Source organism: Mercenaria mercenaria, chromosome 4 (assembly GCF_021730395.1).
Source record: "Mercenaria mercenaria strain notata chromosome 4, MADL_Memer_1, whole genome shotgun sequence".
Taxonomy (NCBI): Eukaryota; Metazoa; Mollusca; class Bivalvia; order Venerida; family Veneridae; genus Mercenaria; species Mercenaria mercenaria.
In genome coordinates this window covers 96,494,588-96,519,133 of record NC_069364.1, presented here as the reverse complement: position 1 = coordinate 96,519,133, position 24,546 = coordinate 96,494,588, and the positions used below count along the sequence as shown (strand labels likewise).

Sequence of the window (24,546 nt, the reverse complement as noted above, 5' to 3'; positions counted from 1 at the left end):
TTCAGTATGATTTATGTGCATTTTTAACGACCATCATATTTTAGAACCAGGCATTTATATTTTCCATTGAAGGTACCGACTGATGACCCATGCCAGGGTTCTACACAGATGGTTTTACAGCCACTTGGAGATTACAGTCTGGACGAGGACTGTCTGGATGGATCTGTATCCTCAGGCAGTGTGGTATGTATTGTTTTCTTAAATCCCTCCCTTTAGGTAATTTTTTTTTGGCATTTGTTGCTTTTTTGTGTGTTCATTGGGCTTAACCTCCACCGAAACACTTGAGGTCATATGGCGACTTTCCAGCTTTGATGGTGACGGAAGACCCCATGTGCTCCTCTGTATATTATTTCAGGGCAGGCACCTGGGTAGAACCACCATCCTTCTGTAAGCCAGCTGGATGGCTTCCTCACATGAAGAATTCAATGCCCTGAGTGAGGCTCGAACACACATTGGCGGGGGGCAAGTGATTTGAAGTCAGCGACCTTAACCACTTGGCCACAGAGGCTTTATTGTTGCTTTTTAGGTCACACAGACACAGTGTATGTCATATGGCAAATTTCTAGATTTTTATGGCTGAAAAATGATACACACAATTTATCCTGGTTCCAAATCCACTGGTGAAGGGCAAGTGATTTGCAGTAGATGACCTTGACTGATCTGCCATAGAGGCCCCTTCTGATGGTAACTACTAAGGGTAATGCTGCAGCCTGGAAAAAGACTGTTTTTAAATAAATGTAGGAGGAAACAGTGTTTGAACTTGGTGCACTTTAGCAGAAAACTTGAGGTTTTCTTAATCGAAGCACTTTGGAGTATAATTTATTATTCATGCATAAATATGGTATGTTAATGATTGTAATAAAAGCAGAAATAATGAAGTAGATTGTGCACAAAATAAACAGTGTCCTACCAAAATTTAAATAAGTAAACACTTGAGGGCAGACACAAACATTTAGCATATAGACTACTGACTGAGCAGTAATGCAAGTTTGACAGAATACTGGCAGATTTACTTCCCTTTGGTTGAAGCTGAGACAGAAAAGGAAATTACATTTCTGATACACTAGTGATTCGGAAAGAAAAAAATATTCTGGTAGTATAAGATTTGTTTGTCTGCTGTTATCCCATAGTAATATACTATTAGGATTTATTCCATTTTTGAGTGTAGTCTTAATAGAGGAACATATTAGTTTGTATTTACCCAAAAATAGATCTGGCAAAAGTTGAAAAAATGCATGTAAAAATGCACAAGCCAATCAAAAGAGATTTGAAGGGCAGTTTTGATTGCTTGATTACAACCATTTTCAATATGTATGTAATTATGTTGTTTTAACCTTGTAGGGAGTTGAATAAATGATGTAAATTAGCTCCTTCTATAAGGAAAATGAAAACGACAAATAATAAATATGAATTTTAATGCCAAATATAATCACACGTGTATCAATTTAATTATCAATTATATAAATATATACTGAAAATCGCCATACGGCAAGTTACTTATTAACAACATTAACCATACAGTATATCAACATCACGACCATTATATCAACATCACGACAATTCAAACACAGTTCATCTCTGAAACAGAGTTCATGACACTACACTACTCATCATCTCTGCGCCTAACGGAGTTCATGAACACATCCTTTTTTCACTGATATCACATTAGCACATGAATACTGAATATATGAACATTTCATCAGTCTCTGATACAGAGTTCATGACTGTATGATCACACACCCTTGCACATGTAATCAAAGAATGAATTTAATTAAAAATAAAATTATATCAATATTTATGTAAACAGAAAGTAATTAATAACTGTAAACGAAGAACAATATATATATTTATTTGGCTGTAAGTTAGTGGAGGGTGGGAGGGTTTTTCGAAAAAGAACGTGTGATCAGTTCGAAGACAAAAACAACAGTGAAGAAAAGAGTTAATTCTAAACAAAGGACTGGCCTCACACTACGTCAGAAACCGCGGGGAAATACAGTCTAAAGCGCCAAGACTAAACCAATCAAAAAGTACGAAACAAAATGTAATTCGGAACTATGACCAATGAAATTTAATAACTAAAAAATTATGGACTGGTTTATTCAAACCATTTTCAAGAAAGGTAATTAAAGACAAGAGTAAGTAAACATGTATAGCAAGAGTTATCCCTCGCTAATTAAATATTTTAAAGTTAAACCTTAAAATAAACCCATGTATTACTTCAAAAAGTGGTATTATAGGTACTCAGCATTTTGTTATTGCAGTTAAAAAGAATTAATTTTCCTGTTGAAAATAAATTATACTAGGAAAAACACATTCTGGGTTATAAGTTTTATTACTGAAAAAGGAAATGGGCGAAAAAATGGGGGAATTTTTCTATAAATTGAAGTCTGTTGTTCTTGTTGGGCCTTAATCAGAACTACTGTATCGGTGGAGTATCTAAAGTAGTAAAATTTCTTTGAAACACCTGTTTGTAATTTTAACAATTAAAATTGATAAATTTAAAATTATTTGTCAATTTTTATATATTAAAAAAACATTAAAAATGAAATATATTTATATTTTTCACACAGCTGCACAATGCATTATATATTTTACTGTTGTATTTTATGTGAGTACTAATTTTCCGTCTGCTGTTTATTACTACATCCTATTTCTTTGGTATTTTCATAGACGTAACTGAATAATCATAGACAATGGTTCAGCAGTTATTAAACCAGTGGTTTATATATTGTAAGAAATAATCACAATTTGGCAGCTTTTTTACGTCCACATCAACATTCCTGCGATTGCTCTTTCACATTAAAGTAATTTTCATGTTTTCGTAATTCTGATTGCTTATTATTGATTGAATAACAATTTGGTTTATTAGTCCATCACACACGGATCGCGACGCCAAGAGTGACGGGGAAGCTAATACCCTCCTTGTCTGGAATGCATCAATAACGATCCCCATATCGCATTTCATTGGTCAATCTTTTTTTGTACAAAATGGAGATAGCAAGTCTTATATTTAATATCATAGGTCTTGTGTGAGATATTTTTATGTAGAAGCAATCTAGATTGAAGTTAATAAAGTCAGATTGATAAAGTAGTGAGGTCTGTAATCGGAATTGAAGACTTTTGATTTTGACAGTTTCAAAATTAACATTGAGAAGAATTTTTGAAAAGATTGAAGTTTCTGAAGTTCTGGATTTTTTTTTTACTTTAATTTATATTGGAAATCACAAAACAAAAATGGAATGAGTGGAACATAATCTTCTGAAAACAATTGAAAAAAACAACGCAACATCTGACAAGAAACTGAATATGACTGAATTGCTCTTATCTTGAATTAATTGGATCTTTATTTTCAGGAAGAGTGCTCTTTAAATTTATTTCTTTCAGTAGATAGAAAATCAGAAATAGAGTAGATAGACAAATTTGTTTGCTGTTTCTAGAGGAAAAGATTTAGTAGACGATTTGTCAAAACTTGGAACTGCTGATAAATAAACACGAAATAACTGATTACAATGTGTCAGCAGTTTAAGAACAAATTAAATTAATTACTATTTGCGAAAAAGTAGAAACTGACATAAGGAAAAAATTAGAAGGTTGCTATTTGTGAAAAGTAGTAAATGACATAAGGAACCTGTGAGTTAGAATAGTGCTATTTGGTGAAACTTGGAGATGCTGATGGAGGCAAACAGTTAGTTGATTACTGAGTACTATTTTGTACCTGCATGTTTCACTTAGTACATTTATATGCTTGTAAAGCAATTTGTCTGACATTGTAAGAAGGGGAAAACAAATGAGAAAACAAGAAACCATAGAACTATTTGTATTTTGTTAATTATATGAGCAAGTTTCTGATAGAGACCAATTGCCGTGAAAACTTGTTGGCAAAGTTACATTATGTAATTAAGAATCTCCTAGTAATTTCTGTCATCAGACCTGTGCTTATTTTATTGTCAGTTTGTTGTGTTAGCGAAAGCAGACATTTTGTTTTTTCCATCAGGATATTGTTTTTCACTTTTCATAAAATTAGTGCCGCAATCACCTTAGTGTCAAACAGTGTAAATAATTATTACTTTTTGTGTTTGTTAATTGTGCAGTGGTTTAGATGATATTAGTATGAGTTAATTTCATTGCTTGAGAACGTATGGATGTTTTTTTTTCCGGCATTTTATGACGTTTTGGCTTACTATTAGTGACAGTTTTGAGTTTGATCTTGTAACAGTCTGCTGAGGAAAAATTTGCAATTGTTATACCTGGATTTTTGCTTTTTGGTGTAAATAGTTTTTCGTGCTAAAGATTTTCATTACTTCACTCGGAGAAAAAAACAGCAGACAGACATATATGACTTTGTATTTTCTTGCTTGATATTCAAACCATTGAAATGGCTGTAATTTGTTAAAAGTAAAAGATTGATCACAGAAAGTGAATAGAATAATGGGGCAAGCTGATAGCCAACCAAGTAAGCACGTTGTTGCGGCTACGGAGACAGTTCAGATCCAGGAAGCAAAATATGTCAAAAATAATTCTCAGCTTTTGTCTGAAACGGAACAGAAGAAGTTGCTCAAAAAGAAGGGGAAAAAGAGTTGGAAGAAAACAAGATTTCGAGAGGTAGGTTTCTAAATTTTCAGTAATTTCACTTATATCTGGAGTGCAGGTAGTGCCAGTCGAGAGACCATAAATGTCATTGACATTCAGAGTAAAGGTTATTTTATCCACATAATACATAAATAATTGAAAATGTTTTCATATATCAGACATTTTTTGCAGGTTGTAGGACTTTCATTTTGCATATTAATCAAGGTGCTGCAGGGACCATTTTGCATGTACAGTCAATGGGCAACATGGGTTATTTTGCATGAATAGTTTTGCATGAATAGTCGAATGCTGTAGGGGTCATCTTGTATGTACAGACGGGGTGCTGCAAGGACCATTGTGTTTGTAAAGTCCAGGTGCAAGAGGAATCATTTGCATGTACTGTCAATGTGCAGCAGGAATCCTTTGCATTTACAGTCAAGGTGTAGCAGGAATCATTTGTATGTACAGTGAAGGTGCAGCAGGAATCATTTGCATTTATAGTCAAGGTGCAGAAGGAATCATTTGTATTTACAGTCAAGATGCAGCAGGAATCATTTGCATTTACAGTCAAGGTGCAGCAGGAATCATTTGTATTTACAGTCAAGGTGCAGCAGGAATCATTTGTATTTACAGTCAAGATGCAGCAGGAATCATTTGCATTTACAGACAAGGTGCAGCAGGAATCATTTGTATGTACAGTTCAGGTGCAGCAGGAATCATTTGCATTTATAGTCAAGGTGCAGCAGGAATCATTTGCATTTATAGTCAAGGTGCAGCAGGAATCATTTGCATTTACAGACAAGGTGCAGCAGGAATCATTTGCATTTAGAGACAAGGTGCAGCAGGAATCATTTGCATTATAGTCAAGGTGCAGCAGGAATCATTTGCATTTATAGTCAAGGTGCAGCAGGAATCATTTGCATTTATAGTCAAGGTGCAGCAGGAATCATTTGCATTTATAGTCAAGGTGCAGCAGGAATCATTTGCACTTACAGTCAAGGTGCAGCAGGAATCATTTGCATGTACAGACAAGGTGCAGCAGGAATCATTTGCATTTATAGACAAGGTGCAGCAGGAATCATTTGCATTTATAGTCAAGGTGCAGCAGGAATCATTTGCATTTACAGACAAGGTGCAGCAGGAATCATTTGCATTTATAGTCAAGGTGCAGCAGGAATCATTTGCATTTATAGTCAAGGTGCAGCAGGAATCATTTGCATTTATAGTCAAGGTGCAGCAGGAATCATTTGTATGTACAGTTCAGGTGCAGCAGGAATCATTTGCATTTACAGTCAAGATGCAGCAGGAATCATTTGCATTTACAGTCAAGGTGCAGCAGGAATCATTTGTATATACAGACAAGGTGCAGCAGGAATCATTTGTATTTACAGTCAAGATGCAGCAGGAATCATTTGCACTTACAGACAAGGTGCAGCAGGAATCATTTGCATTTACAGACAAGATGCAGCAGGAATCATTTGCACTTACAGACAAGGTGCAGCAGGAATCATTTGCATTTACAGACAAGATGCAGCAGGAATCATTTGCACTTACAGACAAGGTGCAGCAGGAATCATTTGCACTTACAGACAAGGTGCAGCAGGAATCATTTGCATTTACAGACAAGATGCAGCAGGAATCATTTGCATTTACAGACAAGATGCAGCAGGAATCATTTGCACTTACAGACAAGATGCAGCAGGAATCATTTGCATTTACAGACAAGATGCAGCAGGAATCATTTGCACTTACAGACAAGGTGCAGCAGGAATCATTTGCACTTACAGTCAAGGTGCAGCAGGAATCATTTGCACTTACAGACAAGGTGCAGCAGGAATCATTTGCACTTACAGACAAGGTGCAGCAGGAATCATTTGCATTTACAGACAAGATGCAGCAGGAATCATTTGCATTTACAGACAAGGTGCAGCAGGAATCATTTGCATTTACAGTCAAGGTGCAGCAGGAATCATTTGCATTTACAGACAAGGTGCAGCAGGAATCATTTGCATTTACAGTCAACGTGCAGCAGGAATCATTTGGTGGTACAGTCAACGTGCAGCAGGAATCATTTGCATTTACAGACAAGGTGCAGCAGGAATCATTTGCATTTACAGACAAGGTGCAGCAGGAATCATTTGCATTTACAGACAAGGTGCAGCAGGAATCATTTGCATTTACAGTCAAGGTGCTGCAGGAATCATTTGCATTTACAGACGAGGTGCAGGAATCATTTGCACTTACAGACAAGGTGCAGCAGGAATCATTTGCACTTACAGACAAGGTGCAGCAGGAATCATTTGCATTTACAGTCAATGTGCAGCAGGAATCATTTGCATTTACAGACAAGGTGTAGCAGGAATCATTTGCACTTACAGTCAAGATGCAGCAGGAATCATTTGCATGTACAGTCAAGGTGCAGCAGGAATCATTTGCATGTACAGTCAGTGTGCAGCAGGAATCATTTGCATGTACAGACAAGGTGCAGCAGGAATCATTTGTATTTACAGTGAAGGTGCAGTAGGAATCATTTGCATTTACAATCATGGTGCAGCATGAATCATTTGCATTTACAGTCAAGGTGCAGCAGGAATCATTTGGTGGTACAGTCAACGTGCAGCAGGAATCATTTGCATTAACAGTCAACGTGCAGCAGAAATCATTTGCATTTACAGTCAAGGTGCAGCAGGAATCATTTGTATGTACAGTCAAGATGCAGCAGGAATCATTTGCATGTACAGTCAAGGTGCAGCAGGAATCATTTGCATTTACAGTCAAGGTGCAGCAGGAATCATTTGCATGTACAGTCAGTGTGCAGCAGGAATCATTTGCATGTACAGACAAGGTGCAGCAGGAATCATTTGCATTTACAGTGAAGATGCAGTAGGAATCATTTGCATTTACAATCATGGTGCAGCATGAATCATTTGCATTTACAGTCAAGGTGCAGCAGGAATCATTTGGTGTACAGTCAACGTGCAGCAGGAATCATTTGCATTAACAGTCAACGTGCAGCAGAAATCATTTGCATTACAACAGTCAGCAGATCTTTGCTTTATGCAATGCAGAAAATCATTTGCATTTACAGTCAAGTGCAGCAGGAATCATTTGCATTACAGTCAAGTGCAGCAGAATCATTTGCATTACAGTCAAGGTGCAGCAGGAATCATTTGCATTTAAGTCAAGTGCAGAGGAATCATTTGTATGTACAGTCAAGGTGCAGCAGGAATCATTTGCATTTACAGTCAAGATGCAGCAGGAATCATTTGTATGTACAGTCAAGGTGCAGCAGGAATCATTTGCATTTACAGTCAACGTGCAGCATGAATCATTTGCATGTATAGTCAATGTGCAGCAGGAATCCTTTGCATTTACAGTCGAAGTGCAGCAGGAATCATTTGCATTTACAGTCAACATGCAGCATGAATCATTTGTATGTACAGTCAAAGTGCAGCAGGAATCATTTGCATTTACAGTCAACGTGCAACAGGAATCATTTGCATTTACAGTCAACGTGCAGCAGGAATCATTTGCATTTATAGTCAAGGTGCAGAAGGAATCATTTGTATGTACAGTCAAAGTGCAGCAGGAATCATTTGCATTTACAGTCAACATGCAACAGGAATCATTTGCATTTACAGTAAACTTGCAGCATGAATCATTTGCATTTATAGTCAAGGTGCAGAAGGAATCATTTGTATGTACAGTCAAGGTGCAGCAGGAATCATTTGCATTTACAGTCAACATGCAACAGGAATCATTTGCATGTACAGTCAAAGTCTAACAGGAATCATTTGCATGTATAGTCAAGGTTCAGCAGGAATCATTTTGCATATACAGTCAAAGTGCAGCAGGAATCATTTGCATTTACAGTCAACGTGCAGCATGAATCATTTGCATGTACAGTCAAAGTCTAACAGGAATCATTTGCTTGTATAGTCAAGGTGCAGCAGGAATCATTTTGCATGTACAGTCAAGATGCTTGGAACTTTTTGCATGCACTGTCAAGGTGCTACAGGGACCATTTTACATGCCTAGTCGAGGTTCTGCAGGGACCATTTTGCATGTACAGTCTGCATGCTGCAGGGGTTATTTTGCGCATACAGTAGACATACTGCAGGGATCATTATAAATGTAGAGTGGAAGTGCTGTAGGGACCATTTTGTGTGTACAGTAGACACACTGCAGGGATCATTTTGTATGTTAAGTCCTGCTGCTACAGGGATCATTTTGTGTATACCTTGGAAGTGCTGCAAGGGTCATTTTGTGTGTACAGCCGACATGCTGCAGGGATCATTTTGTGTGTACAGTCGACGTGCTGCAGGGATCATTCTTTGTGTACAGTCAACATGCTGTAGGGGTCATTTTGTGTGTACAGTTGACGTGCTGCTGGGGTCATTTTGTTTGTACAGTCGACTTGCTGCAGGGGTCATTTTGTGTGTACAGTCGGCAATTTGCAGGGGTCATTTTGTGTTTACAGTCGACATGCTGCAGCGGTCATTTTGTGTGTACAGTCGACGTGCTGCAGGGGTCATTTTGCATGTTATGTCCAGCTGCTGTGGGGATCATTTTGTGTTTACAGTGGACATGCTGCAGGGCTCATTTTGTGTACATGTACACTGTCAACGTGCTGCAGTGGTCATTTTGTGTGTTCAGTCTACATGCTGCACTGTTGATGTGCTGTAGGGGTCCTTTTTATGTGTACAGTAAACGTGCTGCAGGGGTCATTTTGTGTACACAGTCCACGTGCTGCAGGGGACATTTTGCATGTTAAGTCCAGCTGCTGCGGGAATCATTTTTTGTTTACAGTGGACATGCTGCAGGGGTCATTTTGTGTACACTGTCAACGTGCTGCAGGGGTCATTTTTTGTGTACAGCCTACATGCTGCGCTGTCGATGTGCTGCAGGGGTCATTTTGTGTGTACAGTAGACGTGCTGCAGGGGTCATTTTGTGTACACAGTCGACGTGCTGCGGGGGACATTTTGCATGTTAAGTTCAGCTGCTGCGGGAATCATTTTTTGTTTACAGTGGACATGCTGCAGGGGTCATTCTGTGTACACTGTCAAAGTGCTGCAGGGGTCATTTTTTGTGTACAGTCTACATGCTGCACTGTTGACGTGCTGCAGGGGTCATTCTGTGTGTACAGTAGACATGCTGCAGGGGTCATTTTTGGTGTACAGTCAAAGTGCTGCAGGGGATATTTTGTGTACACAGTCGATGTGCTGCAGAGGTCATTTCGTGTGTACAGTCAGTGTGCTGCAGGGGTCATTTTGTATACACAGTTGAGGTGCTGCAGAGGTCATTTTGTATACACAGTCGACGTGCTGCAGGGGTCATTTTGTATACACAGTCTGTGCATATTGTTCTTTTGCATTAGCTGCATTTTTTGTAGAACCTATGTTTAGAAGAAAAATGAAAAAAAAAAAAGGTTTGGTTTAAAGGAAAAGGAAAAAACAATGGCATAAAAGTCACACTGGCAAATAACTCATAGGTTATGTAACAATAACATATGGTAACTGTCTGGGTATACATTGTAGCAGGTAGTTGATGGCAGCTTACCTGTCACTACCAGGCACATTCAATTTAATGTGACTTATGGTGGGAAAACCCTGCATATTTTTCAAACAATATTTCGATGAATTAGTCAGAAGGTCTTAACTCCAAATGAATAAAGAAAACACTTACTGCCTTCTGGCACTAACCCCTCATATTTTGTCTGGAGTTCATTTTATGTTATGATCTTCGAAGTCAACTTCATAGTTGTTTCAGTTTATATCCAAAATTCTCAGGCTTTGGAGAATAGTATAAGGTACAGAAGAAGCTCCAATTCCAGAAGTTTTTCCCAGTTCTTTAAGGTAGTTCTGCACATTTGGTAAATCGGAAGTAATGATGTAACATCATTTATCCAGATAAAGTAGAATAAAGCCTGGACTCGGTATATGGAAATGAAAATATTTTCATGTAAAGCACACTACATAGGACTTTGATTCAAAGTTACATCTGAAAGACAGTGTTAGTGATTTAATATGGAGAGTCCAGCCTCAGTAGAGTTTGAACCCGAGACTCTTTGCTTGTGAGATCAGTGCTATAGAGGACTTCTTGAAAATTAGGTTTTTATCTTGTTAGGACAATGCAAGTCATACGGATTACTTGTTAGCTAGTCAACATCATCTCCTGTCCTATTTTGTTATGACAGTGTCAGATAGACACTAAATTTTAGAAAGCAGATGATAGTGAACGTTTCTGTAGTATATTGCTGATCTGTACAAAGCGACGGAAGTAATACAAGTAAGTGACGTCAAGGCCGTCGTACATAAACATTACAACGCGTTAAAGTGACACCGTCAGAACGGCGCGCAAAACAACGTTACATGTACTACATGTATTTAACAGGGAGAGAGCAAATTGGGTTTAGAATTGGCAAACATTGAAGAGGATAACATGTTGTTGCATGACATTCTGTTGGAAGTTTTGAAGTAATAATCTTCCCTTGTTGCAGAAATCATTGCTTTTTTACTTAGCAACGGCATTTTGAGTACTGACTTTAAATCACCAGCTAACAAAGAAAATGAAGAATTTACTGCACATATTTTGGCTTTCATAATGTAATGGTAAAATCAGATGTTAGGATTTGAAGTTATGTCAAAATATTAACATTAGCTAGGTCATCTTAGGTATAGGTGTCTGATATAGCTTCTGCTTTTATAAGCTCCCCTGAGCATGAAGTTCTCATGGTGAGCTTTTAGGATCGTTGCTTGGCCAGAATGTTTGTTATCCCCGCCAAAGGCAGAGGAATATAGTTTTAGCTTTGTCCTGTCTTTCTGTCTATTCGAAACCATATCTTTGACAGGGTGTAGAGTATTAACTGCTGTAAAGAAATGCCACTCTGCAAGTTTTTGTCAGATTTCTTGAGTAAGACAAGGTTTATTGCCCTTTGTAAATGTATGTTATATTTATATATATTTATGGTTGTTAGGATTTAAAAAAAAATCACTGTGCTACATGGCAATGTGACCCTGCAAGTTTCATTCAGATTGGTTTAAGTAGACAAGATTTATGGCCATACAGTGAGTAAGTGATTTGGATTTTACCAGGAATCAACACAAAAAGGTCATATATCGCGGATGGTCCTATAGTACACATACAGTGTTTTTTAGCTTAACTATTCAAAGAAATATAGCTATTGGACTCGTCCATTTGTCGGACTCGCCTATTTGTAGACCAATCGGTTTGCAGATGATAACTCAAGAACCCTTGGGCCTAGGATCATGGAAGTTGCTAGGGAGGTTGGTCATAACCAGCAGATGGACCTAGATCAGTAGGTCAAAGGTCAAGGTCACGGTGACTCGGAACAGTTGAACGGTTTCTGGATGATAACTCAAGAACGCATGGGCCTAGGATCATGAAAGTTAGCTTGATCATAACCAGCAGATAGCCGCTATTGATTTTGAGATCAGTAGGTCAGAGGTCAAGGTCACAGTGACCTGGAACAGTTAAACAGTTTCCTGATGATAACTTGAGAATGCATGGGCTAGGATCACAAAACTTAATAGGGAGGTTGATCATGACCAGCAGACTTTGAGTTCAGTCGGTCAAAGGTCAAGGTCACATTGACCCAGAACAGGTCTATGGTTTCTGGATGATTACTCAAGAATGCTTGGGCATAGGATAGTGAAGTTTGATAGGATGGTTGGTCATGATCAGCAGATGACCCCTATCGATTTTGAGATCAGTAGGTCAAAGGTCAAAGTCACAGTTACCTGGAACAGTTAAACCATTTCCAGATGATAACTTGAGAACGCTTGGGCCTAGGACCAAGAAACTTGTTAAGGAGGTTTATCATGACTAGCAGATGACCCCTATTGATTTTGAGATCAGTAGGTGAAAGATCAAGGTCACAGTGACCCGCAACAGGTAAACCCTTTCCAGATGATAACTTGAGAACTCCTGGCCATAGGATCACGAAACTTAATAAGATGGTTGATAATGACTAGCAGATGACCCCTATTGATTTTGAGATTAGTAGGTGAAAGATCAAGGTCACAGTGACCCGCAACAGGTAAACCCTTTCCAGATGATAACTTGAGAACTCTTGGCCTTAGGATCACGAAACTTGATAGGGTGGTTGATCATGACCAGCAGATGACCCCTATTGATTTTGAGGTCAGTAGGTCAATGGTCAATATCACATTGTTAAACCATTTCTGGACAATAACTTGAAAACACCTGGGCCTAGGATCATGAAAATTAATAGGGAGGTTGATCATGATCATCAGATGACCCCTATTGATTTTGAGGTCAGTAGATCAAAGGTCAAGGTCACATTGACCAAATGTTTTTTGCCAGTTAACTAGAGAATGTTTTGGTCTAAGATCACATTTGATACGGAGGTCACTTATATGACTGGTAAATGACCCATATTAATTTGAGGTCAGCACGTCAAACATCCAGTGCACCATGAGTGACCAGATAATTTCTGTTCCTTGTGCAGTTACTGAATGCATCAAGGTGGGCATTCTGTGCTCAACAAGCTCTTGTTTACAAGATTTACTTTTTTGTCTGACTTGTAACTAGGTTTTTGTTCGATTTGTTTTTAAGATCATACTGATTTCTGTTTGCCACTTCAAAGATTATAAATCTGCAGCAACAGTTTGTTGTTCTATAACACACAGATTTTTAAGAAATTAAATTTTATTAGTTTCCTGTGCTTAATCAGAAAGTTTAAAGACTGAATATTTATTTTTGGCAGTTTATCTGCTTGCTTCATTGTGAGAACCTGTTTTATGATTAGATAGTTTGCTATGATAGGTAAGTGTTTGATGTAATGTGGAACTCAGTATGTGCTGCAAAGAAATTGAGAGATTTCAAATCTGTACCATCTCCCAAATAGAAATTTAGGGTCATGATGCTGTCAATTGGTTGGTTGGTCAGTTGGTTGGTTGCTATGACTTTATGCTCAACTATTTTTTTCTGGGATAGACAAGGAGGTGTAGAGGAGGGCGGGACCCATATGCTTATTTCCTCTCAAGTTTGTGGTTTGAACTATTACCACAGTTTTGAGTAAACTGAAATGTAGGTGTGTGTGACCTTTTTCTGGGATGAGTAAAGGTGATCAAGTATTTTTTGAAGAAATATTGCGGTATTCAGGGAACTGGCTGACACACATATTTTGTCTATGTTCATAGTCTATGTGTACTTCATAAAATGGCAGAAAGTGTGCAAGAAAGGGATGAAAAATTCGAAAAACAGAGTCTCTCCTCGCTTAAATTTATTTTCCGTCATTTTTGTTGCATTCAAGGGCAAAGTCTAGAAAATCAAGAAGTTGTTTGAGGCAATGGTATACAGCCGATGAAAGACAAATGTCTGTGCCCTGTTATACGACAAAAAGTCTTCCCTAAAGAAAATATTCACAGAGAAATCAATGAACAAATAAGGAGCCTACCTTTCCTCAATATCCATGTCCGCCATCTTTACTTTTTCTTGCCGTACACCAGGTAACGTGACAGCATACAGTGATATTAGGTCATTAAAATTACTTTTACAAAGATTTTTCAAGAATTAATTGTGTACATGTGTCCTTGACCACTTTTGTGTATGTAATTAATCTTTAGGTACCTGCTGTATTGAGAAGATGCTATAAAGGTAGGTTTGACTGTTTTTTTAATTCTCATAACTGCCATTGATGATAGAGGATCACCATTGCTGATGCAGAAAAAAATACTGGAGATAAATCTAGAATGAAAGAGATGGCTTTGTTATTAAGCAGATGCTGTACCTTTGGTAAATAAGAAACTGCAATAAAAGTGCAGCTCTAACACTATACAAGAGAAAAAAATGAATTTCTCAGGTAAATTAATGTCGTAATCCAGGAGGTATTTATGTTAGGTTTATGAGCCAAGCAGAGGATAGGTAGGTGTGCCTGATGTTCAAAGATTTTTTGTGTTTCTATGTTTATTGGGCTGGTTTAGGTTGATTATATAAATTATCTTGATAATTGATTCAATAGACATCATAATAGTAATTTATGGTAGTTAAGTCAGATCTTGATGTACAATTTATGGAGAGTTTTAGAGGTTTACAGTCTGCTGATTGATTTCTCCTGTTGCCAGAATGCCAAGGTCATTAACCAGTAATATTAATCTACTTGATGGATTTTTAGCTTGACTATTCGAAGAATAATTAGAGCTATCCTACTCACCATGGCGTTGGCGTCGGCGTCACACCTTGGTTAAGTTTTTCGTACCAGTCCACATTTTGACAAAGTCTTTTGAGATAAAGCTTTGAAACTTTCAGCACTTGTTTACCACCGCCATGGCCAGTTATAGGCAAGAGCACATAACTCCATCAAGGATTTTGGCTGAATTATGGCCCCTTTTGACTTAGAAGTCATGGTTAAGTTTTTTGTACCAGTTCATATTTTGACAAAGTCTTTTAAGATAAAGCTTTGAAACTTTCAATACTTGTTTACCATCACCATGGCCAGTTATAGGCAAGAGTACATAACTCCATCAAGGATTTTGGCTGAATTATGCCCCTTTCGACTTAGAAATCATGGTTAAGTTTTTCGTACCAGTTCGTATTTTGACAAAGTCTTTTGAGATAAAGCTTTGAAACTTTCAACACTTGTTTACCATCACCATGTCCAGTTATAGGCAAGAGCACATAACTCCATCAAGGATTTTGGCTGAATTATGGCCCTTTTTGACTTAGAAATCTGGGTTAATATTTCGTACCAGTTCATATTTTGACAAAGTCTTTTGAGATAAAGCTTTGAAACTTTCAACACTTGTTTACCATCACCATGGCCAGTTATAGGCAAGAGTACATAACTCCATCAAGAATTTTGGCTGAATTATGGCCCTTTTTGACTTAGAAATCTGGGTTAATATTTCGTACCAGTTCATATTTTGACAAAGTCTTTTGAGATAAAGCTTTGAAACTTTCAACACTTGTTTACCATCACCATGGCCAGTTATAGGCAAGAGTACATAACTCCATCAAGGATTTTGGCTGAATTATGCTATTTTGGCTGAATTATGGCCCTTTTTGGACTTTGAAATTGGTTCTGTTTTCATACAAGTCTACGTTTTGTCAAAACTATTTGACATATGGCTTTTAAACTTTGAACACTTGTTTATCATTATGATTTCCATCTGTAGGCAAGAGTACATAACTATTTTGACTGAATTATAGCCCTTTTTGGACTTTGAAATTGGTTCATACATTGCCATTTAGTGCAAGACTTAGCGAAATCAAAGAAATACAGGAACATTGTTTGTCTAATCTATTTATTTCTTTTGTCTGAATATCTGTGGAAATATTTTGATCCCATTCTTCAATCAATTTTTCGAATAGTCGAGCGCGCTGTCATCAGACAGCTCTTGTTTAAAAATTTAATGATAAAATTTCGGACTAGATTTATTGTTTCTTACCACTGATAGTGACAATTCAAACATACTGCCTGCCGCAAGATAAAAGTTTGATTTCTTGAAGTGAATAATTAGGTCACTAGTCATGACTAGATCAAATCAGAGAAAAACCTAATTGTTAACATTTTAGAGGCAACATTTTTGATTTGATCTTCACTATAAATTCCACGTTAAGTTAAAAACTGGTTTACCTGAGGTCAAAAACTAGGTCACTAGCACAAATCAGAGAAAAACCTTAACATTCTAGAGACCACATTTTCCATAAAATTATGATCTTTATAAAAAATGTTCAGAGTAAAATGGTATCTTTAAAATATAGGCCAATTTCAAAATCTGTTTACCTGAGATCTTAAACTAGGTCACTAGTTCAAATCATAGAAAAAACTTTGTTAACACTCTAGAGGCCACATTTTCTACTTGATCTTCATAAATATCAGAAGTTCAGGTTCCTGCACAATGGAGGATTTAGACTCATTTGGGCTTCTTATTTGTTTTATGTTTAAAATCACAGTGTGGTCTTTGTGTGCTTAATTTAAAAAGATTATAGATCTGCAGCAACAGTTTGTTGTTCCAAAACAGATTTTTAAGCAATTATTTATTAGTTTCCTGTGTTTTCTAAAAGCTGAATACACATGTATCTATTTTTGGCAACTATTTAATCTGGCCCACTTAATTATGATAGTGAAACCGGTTTCTACTAGGTATTTAGTGTTAAAAGAAGTGATATCGCATCAAATTAAAGGCTTATAAAGCTCGTTTTGAAAATGTGTTGCAAAAAATATTTCAATATGTAAATGAGGTAAAGGTTATAAATATAATTAGATGAAATTTGTCTTTGATGATTCCATGCTCTGGCATTTGAAATTTTGTCTTTGATGATTCCCTGCTCTGGCATTTGAACGTTTGTCTTTGATGATTCCATGCTCTAGCATTTGAAAGTTTGTCTTTGATGATTCCATGCTCAGGCATTTGAATTTTTATCTTTTATGATTCTATGCTCAGGCATTTGAATTTTTATCTTTGATGATTCCCTGCTCTGGCATTTGAAAGTTTGTCTTTGATGATTCCCTGCTCTGGCATTTGAAAAATTGTCTTTGATGATTCCATGCTCAGGTATTTGAAAGTTTGTCTTTGATGATTCCATGCTCAGGCATTTGAAAGTTTGTCTTTGATGATTCCCTGCTCTGGCATTTGAAATTTCATCTTTGATGTTTCCATGCTCTGGCATTTGAAAGTTTGTCTTTGATGATTCCATGCTTTGGCATTTGAAATTTTGTCTTTGTTGATTCCATGCTCTGGCATTTGAAAGTTATTCTTTATGATTCCATGCTCTGGCATTTGAAAGTTTGTCTTTGATGATTCCATGCTCAGGCATTTGAAATTTTGTCTTTGATGATTCCATGCTCTGGCATTTGAAATTTTGTCTTTGATGATTCCCTGCTCTGGCATTTGAAATTTTGTCTTTGATGATTCCCTGCTCTGGCATTTGAAAGTTTGTCTTTGATGATTCCGTGCTCAGGGATTTGAAAATTTGTCTTTGATGATTCCCTGCTCAGGCATTTGAAATTTTGTCTTTGATGATTCCGTGCTCTGGCACTTGAAAGTTTGTCTTTGATGATTCCTTGCTCTGGCATTTGAAAGTTTGTCTTTGATGATTCCCTGCTCTGGCATTTGAAAGTTTGTCTTTGATGATTCCATGCTCTGGCATTTGAAAGTTTGTCTTTCATGATTCAGTGCTTTTTAGCTCGACTATTCGAAGAATAGTCTAGCTATTCTACTCACCCTGGCGTCGGCGTCGGTGTCGGCGTCACACCTTGGTTAAGTTTTGCATGCAAGTACATACAGCCATCAATTAAAGGCATATAGCTTTGAAACTTATTTTTTCTTTTTCTAGGTCAATTACCAACCTCTCTGGGTCAAGTCCCATAACTCTGACATGTATTTTGAGCAAATTATGCCCCCTTTTGGACTTAGAAAATTTTGGTTGAAGTTTTACATGCAAGTTACTATCTTTAAAACTAATGCAGATATTGATTTGAAACTTCACATGTGTCTTCGGGGTTATAAAACTAGTTGTTAGCAGCAAGTCCCATAACTCTGACTTTCATTTTGGCCAAATTATGCCCCCTTTTGGATTTAGAAAATTCTGGTTAAAGTTTTGAGTGCAAGTACATACAGCTATTTCTAAAAGGCATATAGATTTGAAACTTATTTTTTCTTTTTCTAGATCAATTACCAACTTCACTAGGTCAAGACCCATAACTCTGACATGTATTTTGAGCAAATTATGCCCCCTTTTAGACTTAGAAAATTTTGGTTGAAGTTTTACATGCAAGTTACTATCTCCAAAACTAATGCAGATATTGATTTGAAACTTCACGTGTCTTCGGGGTTATAAAACTAGTTGATAGCAGCAAGTCCCATAACTCTGACTTTCATTTTGGCCAAATTATGCCCCCTTTTGGACTTAGAAAATTCTGGTTAAAGTTTTGCGTGCAAGTACATACAGCTAATTCTAAAAGGCATATAGATTTGGAACTTATTTTTTCTTTTTCTAGATCAATTACCAACCTCACTAGGTCAAAACCCATAACTCTGACATGTATTTTGAGCAAATTATGTCCCCCTTTTAGACTTAGAAAATTTTGGTAAAAGTTTTACATGCAAGTTACTATCTCTAAAACTAATGCAGATATTGATTTGAAACTTCACATGTGTCTTTGGGGTTATAAAACTAGTTGTTAGCAGCAAGTCCCATAACTCTGACTTTCATTTTGGCCAAATTATGCTCCCTTTTGGACTTAGAAAATTCTGGTTAAAGTTTTGCGTGCAAGTACATACAGCTATTTCTAAAAGGCATATAGATTTGAAACTTATTTTTTCTTTTTCTAGATCAATTACCAACCTCACAGGGTCAAGTCCCATAACTCTGACATGTTCTTTGAGCAAATTATGCTCCCTTTTAGACTTAGAAAATTTTGGATAAAGTTTTACATGCAAGTTACTATCTCAAAAACTAATGCAGGCATTGATTTGAAACTTCACATGTGTCTTTGGGGTTATAAAACTAGTTGGTAGCAGCAAGTCCCATAACTCTGACCTTCATTTTGGCCAAATTATGCCCCCTTTTGGACTTAGCAAATTCTGGTTAAAGTTTTGCATGCAAGTACATACAGCTATTTCTAAAAGGCATATAGATTTGAAACTTATTTTTTCTTTTTCTAGATCAATTATTAACCTCACTGGATCAAGTCCCATAACTCTGGCATGTATTTTGGGCAAATTATGCCCCCTTTTGGACTTTGAAAATTCTGGTTAAAGTTTTACATGCAAGTTTCTATCTCCAAAACTAATGCAGATATTGAATTGAAACTTCACATGTGTCTTCAGGGTTATAAAACTAGTTGATAGCAGCAAGTCCCATAACTTATGCATTTTGGTCAAATTATTCCCCCTTTTGAACTTAAAACTCTTTTGATATTTAACCTTTTTGGGTAATATTTTCCTGCTTCTGGGACAATATTTCGAATAGTCGAGCTTGGCTGTCTTACGGACAGCTCTTGTTTGTCAGCATATTACTCAGATTTTAGCTCAGAGGTTTGCCCTTGTTTCAGCAGGTCTTCACTTGTTTTGTAGCATTCTGACATGAACCATTGCTCAAAGTTGACATAGTTATATTGGCAGCAAAATGAATGTGAGCCAAGACACATCTTAAATTAAGAAGCACAAAGGTCGTAGGATGAAATGTTTGGAAACCAACCTGAAAATACCTGATTTGTTGTTTTTGAGCCTGGTTTGTGGAATTGCATATAGTGGCTGAGGAAATGATATAAGCTCATATTGCATGTTTCTTAATTCAGCAAGAGGCATTATCTTCATTTTGGTGAGGAAAATTGACTTGAGATAATCTAGAAAGAGAGAGATGGCTTTATCATAGGCAGCTAATATATCATTGGTATAAAAGAACATCAACTTTGATAACTGCAATTAATGGCAGCTCAAACAAAAAGGAACAGAAAAAATGAAATTCTCAGGTAAACTAATGCTGTAATGCTGGAGGTATTTATATCAGGTTTATTAGCCTAGCAGTGAATAGGTAGGTGTGTCTGATGTGTTAGAGGTTTTTTTCTGTGTTTCTATCTTTATTGGGCTGCTTTAGGTTGATGATATATCTTGATAATTGATTCATTAGGCACCATAATAGTAATTTATGGTAGTTAAGTCAGATCTTGATGTACAATTTATGGAGAGTTTTAGAGGTGTACAGTCTGATACAGTGATTGATTCCTCCTGTAGTCAGACAGGTAGAAATCAGGAACCAGTAATTTACCCAACATGATGACTTTGTTAAAAGATAATGATAAAATTGCCAATTAGAACAAGATTTATTGTTTCTGAGCACTGAAGTAGTATCATTTCAAACATATTCAGTGATTATAGTATTGCATAAACAAGGACAGCTTCGACAATTTATACATTTTTTTGTGCCCCATGAGTGGTGGGGGCATATAGATTTCTCTTGTCTGTATGTCCGTCTGTCCTTCCGAGAATGTTGTGTCGCGCCTAGCTCCAAAAGTATTTGACATAGAGTCACAAAACTTTACAGGAATATTGGTCAGCATGTGTAGTTATGCACCTGGGGTTTCGCATCTGGATTCATTCAGTCTTGTAGGAGTTATTGCTCCTGACTTTGTAAAAATTGGTCATTTTAGTATTGTGTCGCACCTAGCTCCAAAAGTGTTTGACCTAGAGTCACACAAAACTTTACAGGAATGTTGGTCAGCATGTGTAGTTGTGCACCTGGGGTTTCGTGTCTGGATTCATTCAGTCATGTAGGAGTTATGGCCCCTGACTTAGTTAAAAATTGGTCATTTTAATGTTGTGTTGTGCATAGCTCCAAAAGTATTTGACCTAGAGTCACAAAAGTTTACAGGAATGTTGGTTAGCATGTGCAGTTGTGCACCTGGGGTTTCACGTCTGGATTCATTCAGTATTGTAGGAGTTATGGCCCCTGACCTAGGAAAAAATTTTCATTTTAATGTTTTGTCGTGCGTAGCTCCAGAAGTATTTGACGTAGAGTCACAAAACTTTACAGGAATGTTGTATCTTAAAAATTGTTTAACCCCAGTCATTAAACCATGTTACAGTGGCAGGAGTGGGGGGCACCTGTGTCCTATGGACACACATCTAGTTACAGTTTTGGTTGATTTTGGTCCCAAGGTTATAAGCAATCTTACTGTAACAAGCAAGTACAATATATTTGATATTCTATGGTGTACCATGCGAGTCTAAAGTCTCTGATTGCAAAAAAATAACACTGCAAACATAAAAAGGCATACATCCACATATACAAATTGTATGTGCATATTTAATTGTCCCCCGCCTTTTCCGAAGAAAAAAATGGGGATATAGAAATAGTCAGCGTCCTTCTGTCTGTCCATCCGTCACACTTTGTGTCTGGTCCATAACTCTTGCCATTCATGAAGGGATTTTTAAATAACTTGGGATAAATGTTCCCCATGAGGCGACGTGTCATGCACAAGACCCAGACCACTAGCTCCAAGGTCAAGGTCACACTTAGAGGACAAAGGTTAACAGGGTCTGTTTCGTGTCCTGTCCATAACTGCCATTCATCAAGGGATTTTCAAATTACTTGGCATAAATGTTTCTCATAATAAGACAGTGTGTTGTGCGCAAGACCCAGACCCCTAGCTCCAAGGTCAAGGTCACTCTTAGAGGTCAAAGGTCAAATTCAAGAATGACTTTGTCCGGATCATTTCTTCTTCATGCGTGGATGGATTTTGATGTAACTTGGCACAAAAATTCATCACTATGAGGCATCCTTGTTTTTAGAATTACTTCCCTTTGTTATTTCTATAAATAGCTTATATTGTAACTTTCTTATTACTGGCCTTAGGGAAAAATCAAGACCACTTTTCTGTGGTACAACCTGCATGTTATATCCAATTTTTAAGAGTATCTTGACCTATCTCTACCTAGTAAGGACTTCAGAATGTCTTTATGATTTATATGATACGTAGTTTTGATTTAAAGGTCCAAAACTAAGGAAAGTGAACATTTTAATTTCTTTTAAAAAGCACAGAAACTATTTCATTTTATTGGAAAATGAAAGTTGGTATGTAGAAATTCGAAATAAATCGCAGTATATGTACAATTATTTTTCTATGAAGTATGAAGAAAGTTAAAAAGACCTGGGGGGTCATTCTGTCGATTCATTGAAATTTCAACATAATACACATACATTTCTTTGAGTTCCAAAGACCTTCTGTAAATTTTGACCTGCCAATCTTCATTATTTAGTGTCTTGCAGAAGTCTATGCACTGGCTATGAAAAAAATTGCAAACTCACTTTCTCTTAGTAATGGACCTTTAAATACATTGTTAGTATGTTGCCCTATTACCTAGAAGATGTATTGGCTTGCAGTATGTTTTGTGAAAAATGTCCTTAGGTGGGGGACGATGGTTTAAACCATGTTACAATTTCTTGCTTTTTATGCATGTGTCAATGAATATGTAGGATGCAGGATACTGTTTATATATTAAATCATGTACATTTAAGTGCATGTATAGTTTTTAGCTCGACTTTTTGAAGAAAAAGTAGAGCCATTGCACTCACCCTGGTGTCGGCGTCGCGGTTGGTTAAAGTTTTTCAAAAAGTCTATCTCTGTTACTATCAAAGCTTTTGACTTGAAACTTAAAATAGTTATTTACTATCAAAGTCTACAACAGGAGAAGCAATCCCCATAACTCTGTTTGTTTGAATTTTGACAGAGTTATGCTCCTTTTTAACTTAGAATTTTTGGTTAAAGTTTCTGATAAAGTCAAATAACTCTGTTACTATCAAAGCTTTTGATTTGAAACTTAAAGGTCCAATACTAAGGAAAGTGAACATTTTAATTTCTTTTAAAAAGCACAGAAACTATTTCATTTTATTGGAAAATGAAAGTTGGTATGTAGAAATTCGAAATAAATCGCAGTATATGTACAATTATTTTTAGCTCATCTGATTTTTTGAAAAAAAATGATGAGTTATTGTCATCACTTGAGCGGTTGTCGGCGTCGGCGTCGCGTCGGTGTCGGCGTCGCGTCTGCGTCGGCGTTGCCTGGTGAGTTTTATGTTTAGGTCAGCTTTTCTCCTAAACTATCAAAGCTATTGCTTTGAAACTTGGAATACTTGTTCACCATCATAAGCTGACCCTTACAGCAGAAACATAACTCCATCTTGCTTTTGCAGATTTATGGCCCCTTTTGTACTTAGAAAATATCAGATTTCTTGGTTAAGTTTTATGTTTAGGTCACTTTTCTCCTAAACTATCAAAGCTATTGCTTTGAAACTTAAAATACTTGTTCACCATCATAAGCAGACCCTGTACATCAAGAAACATAACTCCATCTTGCTTTTTGCAAGATTTATTGCCCCTTTTGGACTTAGAAAATCAGTTTTCTTGGTTAAGTTTTATGTTTAGGTCAGCTTTTATCCTAAACTATCAAAGCTATTGCTTTATAACTTGCAACACTTGTTCACCATCATAAGTTGACCCTGTACAGCAAGAAACATAACTCCATCCTGCTTTTTGCAAGATTTATGGCCCCTTTTGGACTTAGAAAATATCAGATTTCTTGGTTAAGTTTTATGTTTAGGTCAACTTTTTCTCTTAAACTATCAAAGCTATTGCTTTGAAACTTGCAACACTTGTTGACCATCATAAGCTGACCCTGTACAGCAAGCAACATAACTCCATCCTACTTTTTGCAATAATTATTGCCCCTTTTGGACTTAGAAAATCATTTTCTTGGTTGAGTATTATGTTTAAGTCAACTTTTCTCATAAACTATCAAAGCTATTGCTTTAAAACTTGCAACAGTTTTTCACCATCATAAGTGGACACTGAACATCAAGAAACATAACTCTATCCTGCTTTTTGCAAGAATGATGGCCCTTTTTAGACTTAGAAAATCATGGGTAGGACAATATTTCTATTACACAAAAAAAATCAGATGAGCGTCAGCACCCGCAAGGCGGTGCTCTTGTTCTATGAAGTATGAAGAAAGTTAAAAAGACCTGGGGGGTCATTCTGTCGATTCATTGAAATTTCAACATAATACACATACATTTCTTTGAGTTCCAAAGACCTTCTGTAAATTTTGACCTGCCAATTCTTCATTATTTAGTGTCTTGCAGAAGTCTATGCACTGGCTATGAAAAAATTGCCAACTCACTTTCCTTAGTAATGGACCTTTTTAAAACAGTTATTTACTAGCCAAATGTTCTACTACCAGGAGAAATAATCTCCATAACTCTGATTATATTTTGATTGAGTTTAAGCCCCTTTTACTGGCAAAGCTCTAATTCAGATCAAGCACTGAGAAAAGTCAAGCGTGCTGTCTTACAGACAGCTAGACAGTCTCTTGTTCACATTACATTGCGTAGGCTTAAACATACAGAGTTAAAATTAAGAGGTGCCCACATATATCCAAATTGCATGCAAATTTGATCATATGATTGTGCGTTACAAGTTGAAAATT

General features: G+C 36.8%; 1 protein-coding gene across 3 annotated transcripts in view; it reads left to right on the top strand.

Moving 5' to 3' along the window:
- The window catches only part of LOC123552490 (prickle planar cell polarity protein 3-A-like), a 159,415-nt gene that overhangs the window by 4,221 nt on the left and 130,648 nt on the right, over positions 1-24,546 (top strand). For 2 of the 3 annotated variants that reach the window (XM_053541995.1, XM_053541994.1), the window contains exon 2: positions 73-183. In XM_053541995.1, the coding sequence (XP_053397970.1) occupies positions 73-183 (111 nt within the window). Of the gene's footprint in view, positions 1-72; positions 184-4,007; positions 4,603-24,546 lie in introns of those variants that run through there. The other variant, XM_053541996.1, reaches the window with a different exon arrangement.